This window comes from Lacerta agilis, chromosome 4 (genome assembly GCF_009819535.1).
Source record: "Lacerta agilis isolate rLacAgi1 chromosome 4, rLacAgi1.pri, whole genome shotgun sequence".
NCBI classification, from domain to species: domain Eukaryota; kingdom Metazoa; phylum Chordata; class Lepidosauria; order Squamata; family Lacertidae; genus Lacerta; species Lacerta agilis.
Genome location: NC_046315.1, coordinates 13,203,652 through 13,223,073, shown reverse-complemented (window position 1 = coordinate 13,223,073; position 19,422 = coordinate 13,203,652). Strand labels below are relative to the sequence as shown.

At 43.9% G+C, this 19,422-nt stretch overlaps 1 protein-coding gene across 1 annotated transcript in view; it reads left to right on the top strand.

Annotated features, from left to right (window-relative positions):
* The window catches only part of RAB38 (RAB38, member RAS oncogene family), a 28,252-nt gene extending 11,438 nt beyond the window's left edge, over positions 1 to 16,814 (top strand). The window contains exons 2-3 of the mRNA XM_033146095.1: positions 4,204 to 4,484; positions 16,498 to 16,814. Coding sequence (XP_033001986.1) covers positions 4,204 to 4,484; positions 16,498 to 16,650 — 434 coding nt within the window. The 3' untranslated portion in view covers positions 16,651 to 16,814. The remainder of the gene's footprint in view (positions 1 to 4,203; positions 4,485 to 16,497) is intronic.
* Positions 16,815 to 19,422: the final 2,608 nt, after the last annotated feature.

Here is a 19,422-nt window from a genome sequence, read left to right as displayed (position 1 = left end):
TCCATTTTAAAAGGATTTGGTAAAAGGCAATAGGTCCAGAAGGATGAAAGTAGGACACAAACAACCAATGAGTATTGTATTAAATTTTATTGAAGTTTTCTATTGGTTTGAGTCGGATGGGTAAATCACTGGATAAGATATTCATTTACATTTGATATGCATTTACTATTTTGTTAATTTGAAAGTTATTCGGGAACATTGCTATGAATTTGTTGTTTGTTAATTTGAACTTTTTTGTAAATTAAAATTAAAACTATGTAATAAAAATTAAATTAAATTAATAAATAAATCCCATGCTCACTCACAGTAGACCAGGGCTGTTTGTGGGCAGACTTGCAGCCCAGAAGCACTTTCCGGATTGACCACATGGCACCATGTAGAGGCCTGTCCACTCTGTTCTGTCCCCTTCCATATAAAAGAGGCTGGCCGGGGGAGTCCACTTTTAAGGGGAATGAAATTTTTGAAGAAAAAAATGGGCTGAGATTCAGCACAGAACTGGTATATAGAGTCTTCACCCATTTCCTTTTGCAATTCCTCTCTGCTAGAATTTAGAACCTCTCTCTGTGTGTGTGTGACTGGCAGACCTCTGACATCTTGGGCCAAAAGGGAAATGCTAGATTTATTTGAACTTTTTCACTCCTGAGAATCCTGCCGCCCTCTTCATTTCCCTGCAGAGGCCTTGCAAAATTCACTGCGAGAAATTCTCTTGCTATAAGCTACTGCTATGAAAATTAATTGAATTTTTTTAGAAGGAGGAAGGCTGGCATATAAGGGAATCTTCTCAGGGAGGGGGTGGTTGAACAACACATGATGTAGCCGCTCATCTGATTAGGCTGTGGAGAGAGATCATAAGGCATCTCATGCAGGAAATGGTCCTAAAGAATTGTGTGCATTTTGTGTGTGTGCGTGCGTGACCTTCACTTTCTCCCGAAAAGATCATGCTTCGAGTTTGGCGTCATCAATGGATAGCAGTGTTAAATAAGAGAGAAAGAATCAAAGACAGAAGTCCACTTTTGGAGCTTCTGAATCATGTGAACGAATTTGTACCCTCTTTTTTTTAAAAGAAAGAAACGTTAGCCTATTGAACAATAGCTCAGTGTTGCAAACCTGTGATATTGTCTGTGTAATAAATGAAGAAGAAACACATGATGTCCGGGGGGAGGGAGCAGAGGAATTGGGGTGGCCAGAGAGGTGGTGGATATGGACTCTGAAAGTTGCTGCCTTCCAGCCCATCTTCCTCAGAAGAGCTCACACTGGTCGGCTGCTTGACTTCAGAGATGGAAGCAGGAGTTTTCAAGCTGTGTTTCAATGGAATCTTGGGGTTCTTTGGGAGATTTCTTGAAAAGGATACCCATAATGGCAAGTGAGCCTCTTTCTCAGAGCAAGAAAGCGTTTCAGAATCTGGAGAACAGACTTCAGAACTTTTCTGTACTGGATATGTGCCTAATGTTGACATTTGCCTTTGTCTTGACCATGATCACATACCATGCTTGGGGCTGAGCAGGAGATGAGCCTTTGCTTTCAGTATATGAAAGGCAACTGCTCTCAGGGGAGGATGCTGTAAGTGGAGCGGTCTGCAAATAAGCAGCTCAGCCTCATCTCAGTAGCTGCATCACAGCACATACCCAGTCCAATATCAGGTATTATTATTTTTGTCTGTTTCCATAATAAAAAGCATTGGTTAATTTTCTCTGTGTCTCAATGCATCTAGCAGTGCTTCTCCAAGCTGCTCTGTTGACGGGCTTGCTTGCATTCTTTCTTAATGCAACAGAATTGATTTTCAGATGAGTTTTGCCAAGTAATAGCTTTTCGAACGATCTGTTGTAGAGTGAGTATCTGTTCACAGCATGATCTGCTTGGGCAAGCTAACCTGGCCTGCTTTCTGTATATTGGATGAGGCCATCTTTATTTTTGTTGGGCTTTTTCAGTGCTTTCTCTCTCATCTCCCATCACATCTCCCATATTCCTGCCGCCAATATTCCATTACTAAATCATGACAGTGGAGTGACCAAAATTCCATCTCCAGGACTCAGCCTCTATAATAGAGTGGTTTATTTATTTATTTATTAAAAGATAATAATAATAATAATAATAATAATAATATTTATTATTTGTACCCCGCCCATCTGGCTGGATTTCCCCAGCCACTCTGGGCGGCTTCCAACAGAAACCAAATACAACAATATCAAACATTAAAAACTTCCCTAAAAAGGGCTGCCTTCAGGTTTTTTCTGAATGTCAGGTAGTTGTTTATTTCCCTGACCTGTGATGGGAGGGCGTTCCACAGGGCGGGCGCCACTACCGAGAAGGCCCTCTGCCTGGTTCCCTGTAGTTTTGCTTCTCGCAGTGAGGGAACAGACAGAAGGCCCTCGGCGCTGGATCTCAATGTCCGGGCTGAATGATGGGGGTGGAGACGCTCCTTCAGGTATACAGGACCGAGGCCGTTTAGGGCTTTAAAGGTCAGCACCAACACTTTGAATTGTGCTCGGAAACGTACTGGGAGCCAATGCAGATCTCTCAGGACCGGTGTTATGTGGTCTCGGCGGCCACTCCCAGTCACCAGTCTAGCTGCCGCATTTTGGATTAATTGCAGTTTCCGGGTCACCTTCAAAGGCAGCCCCACATAGAGCGCATTGCAGTAGTCCAAGCGGGAGATAACCAGAGCATGCACCACTTTGGTGAGACAGTCCGCGGGCAGGTAGGGTCTCAGCCTGCGTACCAGGTGGAGCTGGTAGACAGCTGCCCTGGATACAGAATTAACCTGCGCTTCCATGGACAGCTGTGAGTCCAAAATGACTCCCAGGCTGCGCACCTGGTCCTTCAGGGGCACAGTTACCCCATTCAGGACCAGGGAATCCTCCACACCTGCCCTCCTCCTGTCCCCCAAGAACAGTACTTCTGTCTTGTCAGGATTCAACCTCAATCTGTTAGCCGCCATCCATCCTCCAAGATATTTTATTATTTTCACATTGAACAACAATAACACAATACATACACAAATAAACAATAAAAAAGAAAAAACATAATAAACATTTTAAACAAAAACAACAAAGAATAAAAGAAAACTTACCTACATAAACAAGAACATTAAACTATCCTTATTCAATTCTAGTTTCTATCTTCTTCAAAAGGGGGGACTTCCCCCGCTCTCTTAGCTGCGTTCAATATCAATATACTTTAGTAACTTTGTATCTTTTTTCTTAACATTAACCATTCTTCTTAATAGTCTTTAGGACATAGATTATTCAAATATAATTCATTACTTAAACTACATATCCTAAAACATTCCTAGACATTTAAATCATTCATAACAATACTTCTTGTATAAAATTTTCCCTAACATCAACTAGCTAAAGCCGATTCACCAAGCTGATTCTGCTCAAATGTCCAATTTTACACGATTTTTTAAATAGTCCTTAAATTTCTTCCAGTCCTGTTGCACCTTCTCCTCCCTCTGGTCTCCACCATTATCTTTTCCCAGGGAACTCTGGGAACTTTAGCTCTGTGATGGAAATAGGGGGTTCTCTGAACCACCCCCAGCACCCTTGACAAACTGCAGTCCGAGATTCTTTCAGGGGAGACCTGACTATTTAAAGTGGTATGATACTGATTTTAATGTATATACTGCAAATGTGGTTCATGTCTGAATAGAAAAAAGTTTTCAGCCAGTGATGAAGAAAGCACCGTGCTGTCAATAGGCACCGGTTTACAAGGGCAATTTGGGAGCGGTGATGTTTGTGAGCATCACACTTCCCTCCATACAATGGGCAGAAGCTTCCTGGGCTTTGGGAAGGAGGCACCAAGGGAATGTTTAGGGTGCCAGCCTAGACTCCCTAATCCACTGACTGCACACCACTGTTGCCAGTTCCGCAGATCGAAGCAGTCAAATACTTATCATCCCTGGTTATTGGCTGACCTGGGCCATTTCCTCATTTCAGTGTAGGATTCTTGCAGTTACAGCATCTCTGATGAATGACCAACCAGCTTCCTCTTAAATACATCCAGTGAACTCAGCACCTCCCAAAGTAGTCTGGCCTCGGATGAGATTCATCCAGGCAATTCTTATATTCTCAGGCAGAAAATATTCTCAGGCATCCAGACTGAATCTAGGAAACAAGCTTATCAAAAGATCCCCCCCATCTGTTCAATATTGATCTTCCTTTGTGTGCATTCATTTAACGGTGTGTTCTTTTGCCGTTCTAGGTCAGGAAAGGTTTGGGAACATGACGCGAGTCTATTACCGAGAAGCTATGGGAGCGTTTATCGTCTTCGATGTGACGAGGCCGGCAACCTTTGAAGCGGTCACCAAATGGAAGGAGGATTTGGACACTAAACTGAGTCTCCCCAATGGCAAACCGGTGCCGGCAGTTCTCTTGGCAAACAAATGCGACCAGGGCAAAGAGCTGCTGGTGAACAACGGCATCAAGATGGAGCAGTTCTGCAAAGAGAATGGCTTTGTGGGGTGGTTCGAAACGTCAGCAAAGGTAACTTGTTCTTGCGATGTTTAACAGGTCTGCACACGTGGCAAGGTTGAAGTCAGGGTAGCAAAATCACAGCTAAGGAGCTCAAATATGACCAGTTACAGGTAGGTAGCCGTGTTGGTCTGCCATAGTCAAAACAAAATAAAAAATCCTTCCAGTAGCACCTTTGTTGTTGTTCAGTCATTCAGTCGTGTCCGACTCTTTGTGACCCCATGGACCAGAGCACGCCAGGCACGCCTATCCTTCACTGCCTCTCGCAGTTTGGCCAAACTCATGTTAGTAGCTTCGAGAACACTGTCCAACCATCTCATCCTCTGTCGTCCCCTTCTCCTTGTGCCCTCCATCCTTCCCAACATCAGGGTCTTTTCCAGGGAGTCTTCTCTTCTCATGAGGTGGCCAAAGTACTGGAGCCTCAACTTCAGGATCTGTCCTTCCAGTGAGCACTCAGGGCTGATTTCTTTAAGAATGGATAAGTTTGATCTTCTTGCAGTCCACGGGACTCTCAAGAGTCTCCTCCAGCACCATAATTCAAAAGCATCAATTCTTCGGCGATCAGCCTTCTTGATGGTCCAACTCTCACTTCCTTACATTACTACTGGGAAAACCATAGCTTTAACTATACGGACCATTGTCGGCAAGGTGATGTCTTTGTAGCACCTTAGAGACCAACTAAGTTTGTTCTTGGTATGAGCTTTCATGTGCATGCACATTTCTTCAGATACCGACACCCTTCTTTGGAAATTAAAATATTCACAGTCACATGCTTATCCAAGCATGGGCTTGCAGTCTCTTCAAACTTCCAAACAGCTGTATTTTCCTCCCTTTCCACAGCCCTGCACCTTCAGCCTCCATATCTCAGGCCCTGCCTTTCAGCTCCTATGAGAGATTTCCACTTTCATCTTCTCCTGCAGCTTTGCTCTCTTTCTTCCAAGCGAAGGAGAAGCATTCCCATACTATATTCAACTTAGCTGTTTTCACAGTGGATTCTAAAATATGGTTACCAGACGTCCCCGTTTCCCAGGGACAGTCCCCAGATTTACAAATCAGTCCCCATACAAAATCCATTGAAGTTGAAAAGTGTCCCCGGATTCATTGAAAATGAAAAAATCTGGTAACCTTATTCTAAAACACAGTCACCTTGCCTCATGTAAAATGGAGTCTCTCCTTCGCTAGATACCTCCCACGTGACCAACGTTAGCCAATCCCATGAGAACTACTAAAGAACTCTCTGGAATTCAGCTACCAACCAATCAAATTTAAACACATGCATATACAAGCATTTACAATTTATTTGAATTAAATTACTATATTGTAACAGCTTCTGCTACTCAGCTGTGAAATCCAGTCTACTATGGTAGTGATGGAGTCCCTTCCCACAAGTCACAGTTGTTCTCAGGGGCTGTGGGACTTGTATACATTATACACACACACACACACACACACACACACACATATATATATATATATGGAAATCAAGTGCATGGCACATGGAGCTCAATAAGCGACTTGTTCCATATCCTGAGCCACCATTTTATAAGTGGCTCCACCATCCCCAGGCCAAATTTAGCAGCTGTTGTAGCTCAAGAGTTCTAGTAAAAAGTAAGTAGACTTAAAAACCTGAAGTCTGCTCATACCTGCTTTTTGTGGGAATGTTCAGGGTGGCAGGAGAGGACATATTGTTTATTAATATCCTTCCTAACTTGCACTAGCAAATTCCTTTATGTAGCAAAGTTTCATTTCCCTTTCTTACATGAACAGCAGATAGCTGGTTGCAGGCTCGTGTAAGCCTCTCACTATTATATAATTCAGTCTATCTCAGATTGAATTGTACATTCCTGTTAAATTCCCTTTAATCCCTCTTAAAAGAATAAAGAAACAACAATCTTATTCAAAGTCAATAAAAGAAGTTTACTGACATCAGTTCACAGTTGGATTTCTGAAGGCAGACTTAGTTACAAATATGTACATGTGGATCTACCCCATATGGGGGAATAATCCCAGTGCTGAGACCTAGCAGAGCAGTCCTAGCTACAAGCTGGTGAAACAATGAAGGAAGACAAAAAGAGAGGGGGTAACTGCGTGACTCGTCCTTTTGTTACTTGGACAGGTTAGTTCATTCCCTCCTTCTATCACATGCAAAGGAAGGATTCTCCAGCCAGGAGGAACAGGAATTTTCAACTGGCTGGACCAAACATTGCCTCGCATGTCTTCTGTAGCATTTCAAGAAATGTTGTACTTGACTGCCTCATGGATCGGATCCCACAATTTTGACCATGCTCTGTATACATGCAATGCAGGATAAGGGGAAAGACCCAACCAGAGGCTTATGGGAAGCTCTCAGGCAATAGCAACCTCCCCTCTTGTATCCCCTATGCTGCCTCCAATATTGCAGGTACTATTACACAGACATCATCACTAGAAGCCACTTGCAGTTAGCATTTCCTTGTTACCCCTTTGGATACACAGCAGCGAGAGCAAGGAACATAGTGACTTTCAGTAATGGCTTTCCTGAACGTATGAAGATCCAGCTGCTGAGAACTGAAAATGTATTACAAATGGAGCCAAATTAGTTAGTAAGTTCAGTAGGAGAGAGTGCGTGCATGTAGAAGTGCCTCCAGACTCGACCAGAGTGAGCTTGCAAATTAACTACATCCATTTTTTTTAAAAAAAAATCTAATTATTTCAAGCTCTTAAATAACTCTATCAGGCCTCCAGTGTGCTTTGGCCGACGGCAAAGTGAAACCACCCACTACGGAGTTGAGAAAAATCAAGTTCTCATTTATTTTATGGAGGAAATGTCCCCCCCCCCCATAATTTAGTTTCTCCAACATAGCCCACAACTGTCCCACTTAGGCAGCTGATTCAAGACATACCATTGCAGGGGGCTGGACTACATGCCCCTTGGGTCGCTTCCAACTCTTAAGATTCTATGATTCTACCAAAGGAAGTGCTTGGTCACAGGATGGAGACATTTCACTCACATAATTTGTTGTCACGAGGTCTAGCGGTGATGCCTCCAAGAATAAACGGCTTTTCTTTATAGAACTCATAAAAATATAACATGTGGAATTCATTTGCCAAAAAAATAAAATAAAAAAAGTGTTGGCTGCTGCTGACTTAGAAAGCTTTCCAGAAAGCATCTGGCATCTTTGGGGAAAACAAATTTATCAATGGCTAGCAGCTATGGCTGCTGAGAATTGACCATTGAAGTTCAGTGGCATTGACTTCATTCATTTGAAGCCTGGACATGACTGGGGCTTTTGGCTGCACATGCAGCCCCCGTCACATCAACGAGCAAACAAAGTAGTTCCATTGACCATCGTTTCCTGTTTCCTCTGAACCTGGTAGCTATTGTTTCCAGCTTCAAAAGAAGCCAGAATAATAAAACATGTTTTAGTATGCAAAAGGAAAGGCTGTAAGTCAATGTTGTGCCCTGAGTTGCTTTGAAGTTGGCTTAATATTCTGGCTTGTTCCAAAGCTGCTGACCATAGTTTCCTAGTTTGAGTGAAATAAAATGAGCACTTTTTACTGTTCCAATCTTATTGACATGGGCGAGGCAGGTGGGGGGTGGGGGGGAGAAAGGATTCAACATCCCTCCCCCACCCTTCAAAGCATGGCTCTTTGTTCAGCTGTTCAGTTGTGTCCGACTCTTCGTCACCCCATGGACCAGAGCACGCCAGGCACGCCTATCCTTCACTGCCTCTCGCAGTTTGGCCAAACTCATGTTAGTAGCTTCAAGAACACTGTCCAACCATCTCATCCTCTGTCGTCCCCTTCTCCTTGTGCCCTCCATCTTTCCCAACATCAGGGTCTTTTCTAGGGAGTCTTCTCTTCTCATGAGGTGGCCAAAGTACTGGAGCCTCAACTTCAGGATCTGTCCTTCTAGTGAGCACTCAGGGCTGATTTCTTTGAGAATGGATAGGTTTGATCTTCTTGCAGTCCATGGGACTCTCAAGAGTCTCCTCCAGCACCATAATTCAAAAGCATCAATTCTTCGGCAATCAGCCTTCTTTATGGTCCAGCTCTCACTTCCGTACATTACTACTGGGGAAACCATAGCTTTAATCAGCAAAATGAAAACAGGGGGATCCTAATCATGGATCTCCTGCACAGTGTCTTCGTCAGCCTAAAAGAAGCATAATTGGCTCTCTGGAGATTTAGGGGAATCTGCTTGCAGTTGCTATAGATTTTGGAAGAAACGCCACATCTTGGCAGGGAGAGCTCAGACATAAATCTGTAAGCTTAACCTTCGCTGTTGTGTAGCAGGCCCTGCGATAAGCTGAGTCCAAAACATGAGCCTGTTCTAGTAATTATTGCTAACGTCTTGCACATGGCACACAACCAATACCATGCACTGTCTTCATTTGTTTCTCCGTTTTTGTTGCCGTTCATACAACAAAATGAAAGGGCTGTAGATCATTGGTAACTCATCGGCTTTGCATGTGAAAGGTCCCCGGTTCAATCCCTAACAGCATCTCTAGGTGGGGCTGGGAGAGGCTCCCTGTCGAAAATACTTGAGAGCCGCTGCCTGTCAGTGTAGACAATACTGAGCTAGATGGACCAATGTAAAAGGCAGATTCCTATACTCCTCCTTGAGGTTGTAGGTTGCTATCTTTCTATATAATAAAAATGTAAGGCTGTCACCGTGCAGCACCCTCTGGAGGATATGCCGTGCTGCATCACATTCCTGGATCTGCATGAAATCGGGATGCAGGAGGGGATAGAAAGGGAAGAGCAGGTTTTAAAATGGCAGTTTTGAATAACAGCAGAAGTTTGGAAAATGCAAGGATGGCAGAACTTGACGGAACCATAAGGATATGTGAGGGGGATGGAGAAACTGTGAGGATGTGGGTTGCTTGAGGAAGCTGTTGAGGATATGCGAGTCTGAATGAGGGAGGGGTGAAGGGCAGGATGGAGGGCTGGCAGGATTGTGACACAAGGAAGGGTGGGAGCCCCTCGTGTATACAGGTGTGTATGTGAGGGAGAAAGATTTGGGTATTATGCAGGTACTATCTTAGTTTTCTACCTTGCCCCATCCCTAGAGGTAGGGGTGGATAGGAACCATTTAAAAAAAAAAATGAAAACATAGGAATGTCGGCAAGATAATATAGCCACTTAAAATATATATGGGTGAAATCTGCCATTTTGTTTCGTTTATTTAAAAAAGTTTTATTGGAGATGCAATGATCTTGTAATGATCGTAATCCACTGTGTGTTTTATAGGGTTGCCAGGTATCCACTTTTTCACTTTTTTCACATTATGTTCACTATTTTTTTCACAAAATAGTGGACTTTTTTTATTCAAAAGCTTTATGATGAAATGGTATTTTAATACGTGTTAAAATGTTTGTAAGAAAATATATAATTTAATTTAATTTAAACCCCCTCCCCCCGCTTGCCCACTATTTTTTGGAAGCAGACCTGGCAACCCTACTAATCAAGTGTGCCGAAAATACTCAACAAACACTTTCTCCCTGCAGCCTCCACACCCTAAATCTGCTCTGAGAGTTGGGGACCCTCCAGATCCACCCTAGGTGGTAGGGGCTGCAGTTTGGGGGGGGGGCATCCCATTGGTTTGAGCAGGAGTCTGTTTGTAAAGTTCTGGGTGTCCCTCAGTGAGTAGGCTACAGTACCCTCCATCAGTAGAGCATGCGGCTTAATCTCAGGGCCGTGGGTTCGAGATCCACATTGGGCAAAAGATTCCTGCATTGCGGGGGGTTGGGCTAGATGACCCTCGTGGTCCTTTCCAACTCTCCAATTCTATGGTTCTATGAACAGGCAAAGAAGTATCTTTGGGGATGTGTGTGTGAGAGAGAGATGGAGAATAGAAGTGTTGTAAGTACACAAGATTTGTGCCAGCCTTAGTGAACCTGGTGATCCCTAGCTGTTTGGGGCTACAACTCCTGCCAGTGCTGTCTGGGGTTGATGGAAATTGTAGTCCAAGACAGTTGGAGGACACCAGGTTGACACAGACTTATCTATGCCTAAATTCAGCTGTGAGATTTTGGAGGGCACGCATGGAGCTTCATGTCTGAGAAGGAAATGGTTGTGAATCCTGGTCTTGCTCCAAATCTAGCATGTTTGCCACTGCACTGCACTATTCCCCCTGCACGAGCATTTCCATTTTGCTCTGCTGATATTTTCTAAAGAAGCCGTTATAAGATAGCCAGAACTTTCACATAGAGATGAGATAACTATTGGGTTAGTACTCAGGAAATAATGGGTTTCCTTTGCAGTTCTGCTTCACATGAGAAGAGTCTTCCGGTTCAAACCAATGTTTCATTTACTCCAGCAGTTTGTTCTCCCACTGGCCAACCAGAAGCCTATGGAAAGCCCTCAAACAGGGCCTGGGCACCAGTGGGCAAAAGGGTTATATAACCACAGGCTGAAAACACTTTGTAAAATTCATTGCAAATATACTAGCAGAAAACCAGCTGAATGCATCTCAGCTGATGATAAGTTTCTGTTTGTTTTGGCCAGTGTGCTCCTGGAGTCTTACACTGGACCCAGGGCCATTGGAGGTATCCTCTTCCGACAATGGTCTGTTATCAGGGCCGGATTTAGGTTTGATAAGGCCCTAAGCTACTGAAGGTAATGGGGCCCTTCAGATGTCCCGCTGTCCTTTGTCAACAACAAATTTTCACTGTTTTTTGTGTTGAATATAGGCCTATGCTATATGGTAATTTATGGACCTAATAGGTATCTAAAGCCATTTGCACATAACAAAGTATGTATTTTATCAAAGTAATTGATATAAAAATGAGCAAACCAGTGATATTTTAGGGAGCAGGCTAGCAGGCGGGGCCCATGACTTACATCTTAGGAGCCTACACAACACAAAACACTGTTGCTGTATGTAGGTTTTATTTTAATTCTTTTTTATCTTATATTTTGGAAATGTACACCCAGGTTTTTTTTCCTTTAATTTTTTGGGGCCCCCGCAAGAGAATGGGGCCCTAAGCTATAGCTTGTTTAGCTTATACGTAAATCCGGCGCTGCCTGTTATGCCCCTGCTAGGCCAAGGCCTAGTGACCATGGCAACTGTTTATCTATCCTTCGCCTCATTTCAAAATCCAGAGGTCCAGACTGAGAAACATCTCTGTCCTTCCCATTGCAACAGGATCAGGCTGTTTATGAGTCAGCAGTTCTTCTAAACTAAAGATTTCTTTCATTTTCTTAGCTCTGAAAGCCGCTTCTTCAGCATCACTGGATAAGGGATGGGTGAATCTGTCAACACTGGTTTCTCAATTTTTTTTTCATCCCCCCCCCAATCTTAAATTCATTTATTTATTAACAATTTTTATTGGTTTTACATAAATTTATACATTTTAACTTTAACAATTTCAAAACATTAAAATAAAAGGGTTCTTTCAAACCTTTGCACCTCCTCCCTTCCCTCCATGGGTTCCATTTCCAAGGAAAATATATTCTTTTCTTTCCTTTTCTGCATCTTTTACCTTTATCTATCTGTTATATATTCATAGATTCCAAAGTTCATTTCACATTACAAGTGTCATTGTATCCCTGCCAATGATTTTAACTGTTTACACTTGGTCTTTGAAATACGTTAAAAAATTATTCCAGTCTTTTAGAAATATTTGATCTTCCTGGTTTCTGATCTGGTTCCCCCCCCCCCCCCAATCTTAAATTCAGTTCCCTCACATTTCCGCATCAATTTGCAATTTTTAAAGTTCTCATGAAAACTGATCATCATTTTAGTGTGAATTTCTCCTAATGTTCACATTTTTTTTCCAAAGCAGTTTCCCCTACCATGTTTATATCTATACATGCATTTTTATGCACACACAAAATGTGCATTTTTTTACACACCGCTTGAGTGGAGTTCTGTGTTGCAAAATTCGGGGAAGTACGAATTTTGAAAGATGGAGGGCACAAGGAGACAGGGACGACAGAGGATGAGATGGTTGGACAGTGTTCTCGAAGCTACTAACATGAGTTTGGCCAAACTGTGAGAGGCAGTGAAGGATAGGCGTGCCTGGCGTGCTCTGGTCCATGGGGTCACGAAGAGTTGGACACGACTGAACGACTGAACAACAACAACGAATTTTGAAAGATGCCTGTGTTTCTGCATTGGAGAGTGAAAATTATGTAGGTTCTCCTTTAAATGCAAACTGAATTGAATTTCTTTCCCTTCCCCGTTTCCAGAAACCTTCCCCTCACCCCGCCCCCCAAAATAAAAGCAGTCCAATCTGATTTCTCTTCTGGTGGAGGAATCCCAGATAAGCTTCCAGTGAATCCCAAGAATTCCCTACAGTTTGCATTGCTCTGCGTCAGGGCAACATGAAGACCTTAGCATAATTTCAAGTGGGTGGCAGAGAAAATGGGGGGAAACCACTGCTGGCTTCAACTCTGCTCATGTGCAGCCCCTGACAGATTTACCTTTCTCCAGGAGAGTCTGTCCTTGACAAGGGGGGGGGGTATGTTCCTCACCCTCTGCTTTTCCATTTTATAGATGTCAGGAGCTGGAGCTACCAAGGGCAGGACTGCAAATGTAAATAGTCATTGCAATTAAGTGATTAGGATGCTGGCCTTCTGAACTGGCCTTTGACAGAACACACCCAAGAGAGGGGGACATATCTCTGCAAAGTCCGCCCCCCCCCCCAATGCTTCCTTGGTGCCTGTTGAACAGAAGGCAAGGACCTGGGGCAATCTCTGTTAACGGAGGGTGGGAATTAAAAGTGTTTATTTGTTCGCTGCATTTGCATCCAAACCCTTCAGACAGAACGCTTCCAAGGGCAGCTGACACAGCTGCAATCGATAAAACAATCAGCGTTACAGAATGCAATAAAACTCAAGTTACAGCATGAATCTTAATGAAAACGAGGGCGATGAATAAAATGATCCATTCGAGACAGGGAGGTTTTTAAATCGGTGGGGGCATCCTTAACCAAAAATATTAACTGTGTAGGTACCAGGTAAGCCTTTTTGTGGGGCGAGGGGATTCAGCATTCACCAGTGTTACCAAACACACTTTATGTAACGAATTAACCCTTTATTGAATTAACCCTTAAGTTACAAACTGAATGATCTCTGCTGTTGCACTTCCAGTATACAGTTTCCCCTGGATTTCAAAGGACACACAATTCTACCTTACCCATAAACTGCCTGACTGTGTAAATTCTAGGCGCAGCTTTGCATCCCTAGAAACATAAGAATCATCAATCCTAAGAGATTTACATGGCCAATCATAAACCATTTCATTTGGAAGTGGGAAAACTAAAACTAATAAAGGCACATTATGTCAGCAAAGAAAGCAAGGCACCCAGATGTAACAGGATTTATTTCAGATATTAGAACTGAAAGCTCTAGGCATTAATGTTGTGTGTTTGCTTTGCAGCTGTATGAAAGATGCAAAAATTATACTGGTGATGAATTCTGAACTGCAGCCTGAAATTGCTTGAAGGCCTATTCAGTAAAGTGTCGTATTTTCTCTTCGGGTTAATGTTACAATGCTCAATAATGATAAACCTGGAAGTTTTGAGCATTGTGGTGTGTGTCCTAGTAACAGAACAGAAATCCCAAAATTGTGTGCCTAAATGTGCCATGGGTGGGACATGTACCATTGAAACTATTCTAGCACTATGTTTTTCTGCAGAATTTGTATTCCGTTTCCAAAAATGCATGATAAATGGATATGGTACAGTGGAACCTCGGTTGTCGAACGTAATCCGTTCCGGAAGACCGTTCGATTTCTGGAACGTTTGGCAACTGAGGCACAATGGGCGGCCGGCAATTTCGATGGAGAAACGTGCCTCAGAAGCTGTTTGACTTCCGAGGCGCATTTGAAAATGGAAGTGTTCACTTTCAGGATTTCGGCGCCTGGGTTCTGAATCGTTCGGCTTCTGAGACGCTCGAAAACTGAGGTTCCACTGTACCAGTCAAATTGGGTCGTGTTCGGTTTTCTATTTATTATTACTTTCGCATGGTCCACCAAAGGATGTGTGAGCTTTCCATCTGTCTGGCTACTGTGAGAAAAGGATACTAGGCTAGATGGGGCTTTGGTCTGACCTACCTGGGTTGTTCCTAGGTTCTTAAGTGTGAGCTTCTGAATAGGGTTGACTATGTTGTATGGTGCTGCCATGACCGGGGTGGGGGGCATCTTCTGAAATGAAGCTGAGGAATCTTGCACCAATGATGCTTCACTTGTTTAAGGTTCCTCCACCCAGTTTTCAGAGAGCGGAGGAAATATCAAGTTTCTCAAGTTGCCTTCAGCTCAAAGCATTCCACGACAACTTGACAGTTACTTATGGTCAACCAAAGGAATTTGCAGGTCTGTTCAGAATGTTGTATGACAGACTCAAGTCCTTTGAGGTTGAAAATCATTGGTGCCTGCTCTCTATCCGTGGCCACTGTGTAAGCTGTTAAATTTCACAGTGAGGTGCAAGCGATCAAGAGCCAATATCTGGCTGGGTCCACCACACACAAGCATCTCTGAATGCAGCCATGCAGTTAATTACCCTGGAATAAGTATTATAGACTCATAGAATTGTAGAGTTGGAAGGGACTGCAAGGGTCATCTAGTCCAACCTTCTGGGGTGCAGTAAACCAAAGAGTCTCATGCTCTACCGACTGAGCTATCCCAGATGGGTGCTTCTATTCACTGAGCAGCCCCAGCTTGGATTGGGCCCATTTAGAAAGGGGTGCCCACATTTTCTCCAGCTTTCCTAGTGGTAAGGAATTTCATGGGTCCATACTGAAAGCAGAGCCCATACTGTCCAACCCTTTCAGATTAAAAAAACCCGGAATGTGCATCTTTTGGGATGCGCTTCTGGGCAAGTCACGTGACCAACACCATGATCTTGCCCCCCAAAAATGCTTTTTTGGGGTGCAATCTCACATGACACTCCAAAATGCACTTTTGGGTCACCATGCAAGATCACAGCCCCAAATAAAGCGTTTTTTCTTGGGGCGAGAGCGAGAGTGCCGCTGGGTGGGTATGAGACTCCTGTTCAGGATTCTTAAATCCAACCCAGAGTTCATTGGTTCGCTTCAGCTGCCTTTGCTATTCAGACTCCAGTCTGTGCCGCTTTCCTCCTTTTGTATGTTTGCTTTTCAGATATTTATACCTTGCCTGTCATGCTAAACCCTCACAAGGACAGACAAGCAATGCATCAGGTATATAATAGAATTAAAAACGGGCCAATAAATGTCAAAACAACTAAAACAGCAGCAGCAAAAACATCAGTCCCAGCATAAAAGCCACAAAATCCGATGAGGTAGTGCGCAAAATGGAAAAGTTTGACATCACCAATAAAGGGGGCCTACACACTTCCTGGGAGACGGCTAGCGAGACATCAGTCTGATTATTATGGGGGGGTGGGCAGAGGACAGGACCTTGGAGGCCAATCAAAGACTTGGAAAGCTTTGCATGTGTGTAGTTACAGGTAGGTAGCCGTGTTGGTCTGCCATAGTCAAAACAAAATAAAATAAAAAATTCCTTCCGTGTGCATGCACACGAAAGCTCATACCAAGAACAAACTTAGTTGGTCTCTAAGGTGCTACTGGAAGGAATATTTTTTAATTTTTTTTTTGTCATGTGTGTAGTGTTATTGCTTTCACTATTATGGTATGTATGTTGGTGTTTTTGTATCGTTAACTGCCCTGTGGTCTTCAGATGAAAGGTGGTATAGAAATTTAATAATAGACGGTGGCCCTTAAAATAATAAGGTCCCAAACTGTTAAAGCCTTAACTGTTAAAGCCAGCACTTTCAGCTGGATCCATAAATACACACTTAATGCTCCTGGCAGAGAATTGGTGATAGGAAGGTCCTTCAAAGAGCATCCAGTCCAACCTCCTGGGTAGCTCAGGGGCAGAACAGCTGCCTTGCGAGCAGAAGGCCCCTGGTTCAATTCCAGGATGGTATTTCCAGGAAGGGAGATGGGAAAGACTCCTGCCTGAAATCATATCCAGCTGCTGCCAGTCAGTGTGGGCAATACTGAACTGGATGGACCCGAGGTCTAACTTGTGCTTCTTCTTTTTTTCCTTCACCTGCAGGAAAACATAAACATCGACGAAGCTTCCAGGTGCTTGGTGAAACATATCATTGCTAGCGAGGGCGACCCAGTGCAGCCCGTTGAACCCGATGTCGTCAAACCTCACTTGAATTCCTCCAAGCTCGTCAGCTGCTCAGCTTGCTTTAAGTCCTAAGTAACTTCCAAGCTGTTTGTGGACACTGGAACTGAGCAAATAACTCACGAGAGGAAAGCGTCTCCACGGGCACGTAGCCCGGCCTTTGCTACTCCAGAACACGAAACCAAGATCAGGAAATTCGCATCCTTCCCAAACATGCGGTTGAAAAAATACATATATATATATATCAAAGTTGTTGCTTTAAATTCTTTGGATGGTTTGCATTGTAGTCTGGGCTATTTCTCTGAATCATCACCGCTCAGCCAAGGTGCTCTCTTTAAGAAGGCTGAGATATTACATTCATTTTTTCTTTTGTGAATACCTGCTTGAGGGAGACTTTAAAATTTGCTTTCTGGGGATACATCACCGTTACAAGCATACCCACAGAAAGCAAAATTATTTTTTAAAAGAGTTGAATATCCACGGCTATTTTGCGAAAATATATGATGGGAGTTAAATGCAATATTTCTTCTAGGGATTTTTAGTAGGCGGTGGGTGGAATATATATATATATATATATATATATATATATATATATATATATATATATATATATGTATATTGCTCTGCAGCTCTGCAGCCCAGTGACATGAGCTCTAGATTCTGGCAGTATTCCCTACTGCTTAGATGAGTCATTTGGGAATCAGAAGTCTGCCTTGGGGACAAGCAGATGTTTCCATTACTGTTCTGAGGGTTGGCTCTGCTGCACGTCCCACTCTGCCTGCCTCCTGGTTTAACCAAGAGAGTGACGAAAATTAATTCCAAGTGTATCTTATGCTGCAGTTTTTCATTCATGGCCTTTCCCCCTTTCAGGTTTCTTTTGGGCAGAAAAATAGGCCTTAGGAATGGACAATCCCTCTTTCACACTGAGAGCCAGTGCGGTGTAGTGGTTAAGAGCGGTAGACTCGTTATCTGGGGAACCGGGTTCGCGTCTCCACTCCTCCACATGCAACTGCTGGGTGACCTTGGGCTAGTCACGCTTCTCTGAAGTCTCTCAGCCCCACTCACCTCACAGAGTGTTTGTTGTGGGGGAGGAAGGGAAAGGAGAATGTTAGCCGCTTTGAGACTCCTTAGGGTAGTGATAAAGCGGGATATCAAATCCAAACTCTTCTTCTACTCTTCTTCTTCTTCATCAAACCAGACACCAGCCTTTTGTGGCCAACCAGATAACTCAGAGAAACTCAGAAGCAGAACATGAGGAAGCTTGTCCTCCTGCTACTATTCCCCATGACTGGCATCTACCGATATTCTGTCCCTAATCCTGGAGGTACCATGCAGCCACCATAACTAGCAGCCACTGGCAGCTTTGCTTTCCGTGAATTTATATGCACTTGTGCATATTGGTAATCTATCAAGTGAGGGGAAACCCCTAGAGTTGGGTCCACAACTCTAGTCATTCCTAGACTCAGGGGCAGAGCAAGGTGGGTGTGTTGGGGGGGGTGGAGCGCCCCGGGTGTCATCTAGGGGGGGTGACATTCGGCGTGACGGCCACTAGCAACTCCCACCTACCCTGAGCCGTCATGGGAAGGGCAGTAGCTGTGCTGCTTTGCCAGCGTCCTTCCCCTCTTTCCCCTTCGTTTCGACAGTCCCGCTGGAGGAGGCAGGCAGGCAGGGAGAGGATGGGAAGGAGGAGGCAGGCGAGCAAACCAGCGGAGGAACCCCCCCCCCAAAAAAAGTTCAACAACTTTGGCCAATCCTTCCCTTAAAAAAGCTCAACTGCTCCTGGCAATGACAATGAGTAGATCACAGCCAGTCTTTTATACTGTGAGTAGATCGCAGTCTCTTGGGAGTCCAACTAGATTTCAAGGGGGTGGGGGACAAGAAATTTTTCGCACCGGGTACCACCTGACCTTGCTATGCCACTGCCTAGACTTAAGTCCCATTGATTTCAATGGATCTACTCAGAGCTTCACAAAGTTTGGATCCAACATAGTGGCAAACTCTGTAGGTTCAATAATCTGAAAAAGTCCTGACTTTTTATAGAAATCGGAACATGGCAGAACACTTGTACAAGAGTGCCACTCCTCCAACAAAATCAGGTCATTTGTCGCCTCCCCGAATCTGAAAAGAAATTTTGCAAACTTGCATTGAGCCTTTCACAGCTGTTGCAGAGATTAATAGTATGGCATGCCTGTGCTTGCTCACAGGTGCCTGAAACTTATTACACAATGGTGTGAAAAGCTGGATTGCGAGTTCTACCATCTCCTTGCTTGTATGCAGCCCAAAACCAGATGGATGGGCATGGCATTAGGGAACCTATAGCTCTCCAGATGTGGATGGCTTGTGTATCCATTAGCTCTGACCATTGGGGCTGATGAGACTGGGATTTGGGAGTCCCAAGAATATCTAGAGCAGGTGTAGGGAATCTGTGCCCCTCCAAATGTTGCCGAACTACAACTCCCAACACAACCAGCCAGCATAACCAATGGTCAGGGATGGAGAGAGTTGTAGTTCAACAACAGCTGGAGAGCTACAGATTTGCTGCCCCCTGGTTTAGAGGGTCACAGGTCCTTTTCCATGGACTAAACGGCCTATAAAGCACCCTCCAACTCTTAGGATCCTCTGATTTTGTTTTTGTTTTTTTATTTGGAATTTCTGCCCCGCTGATTTTAGCAGAATTTGCTCCCAAGCCAGGGTGCCTATCAGCTGGATAGCTCAGCTGGTGATCAGTTGCCAGGTTAAATTTCTTTTAAAATTGCAGCCTTAATGTAGTACATCTCGACTGACTTTTCATCCTTCAGGATTCTCATGGCACCTGTGACATAGGCTTCAGCAGTCACTGCCTTCCTG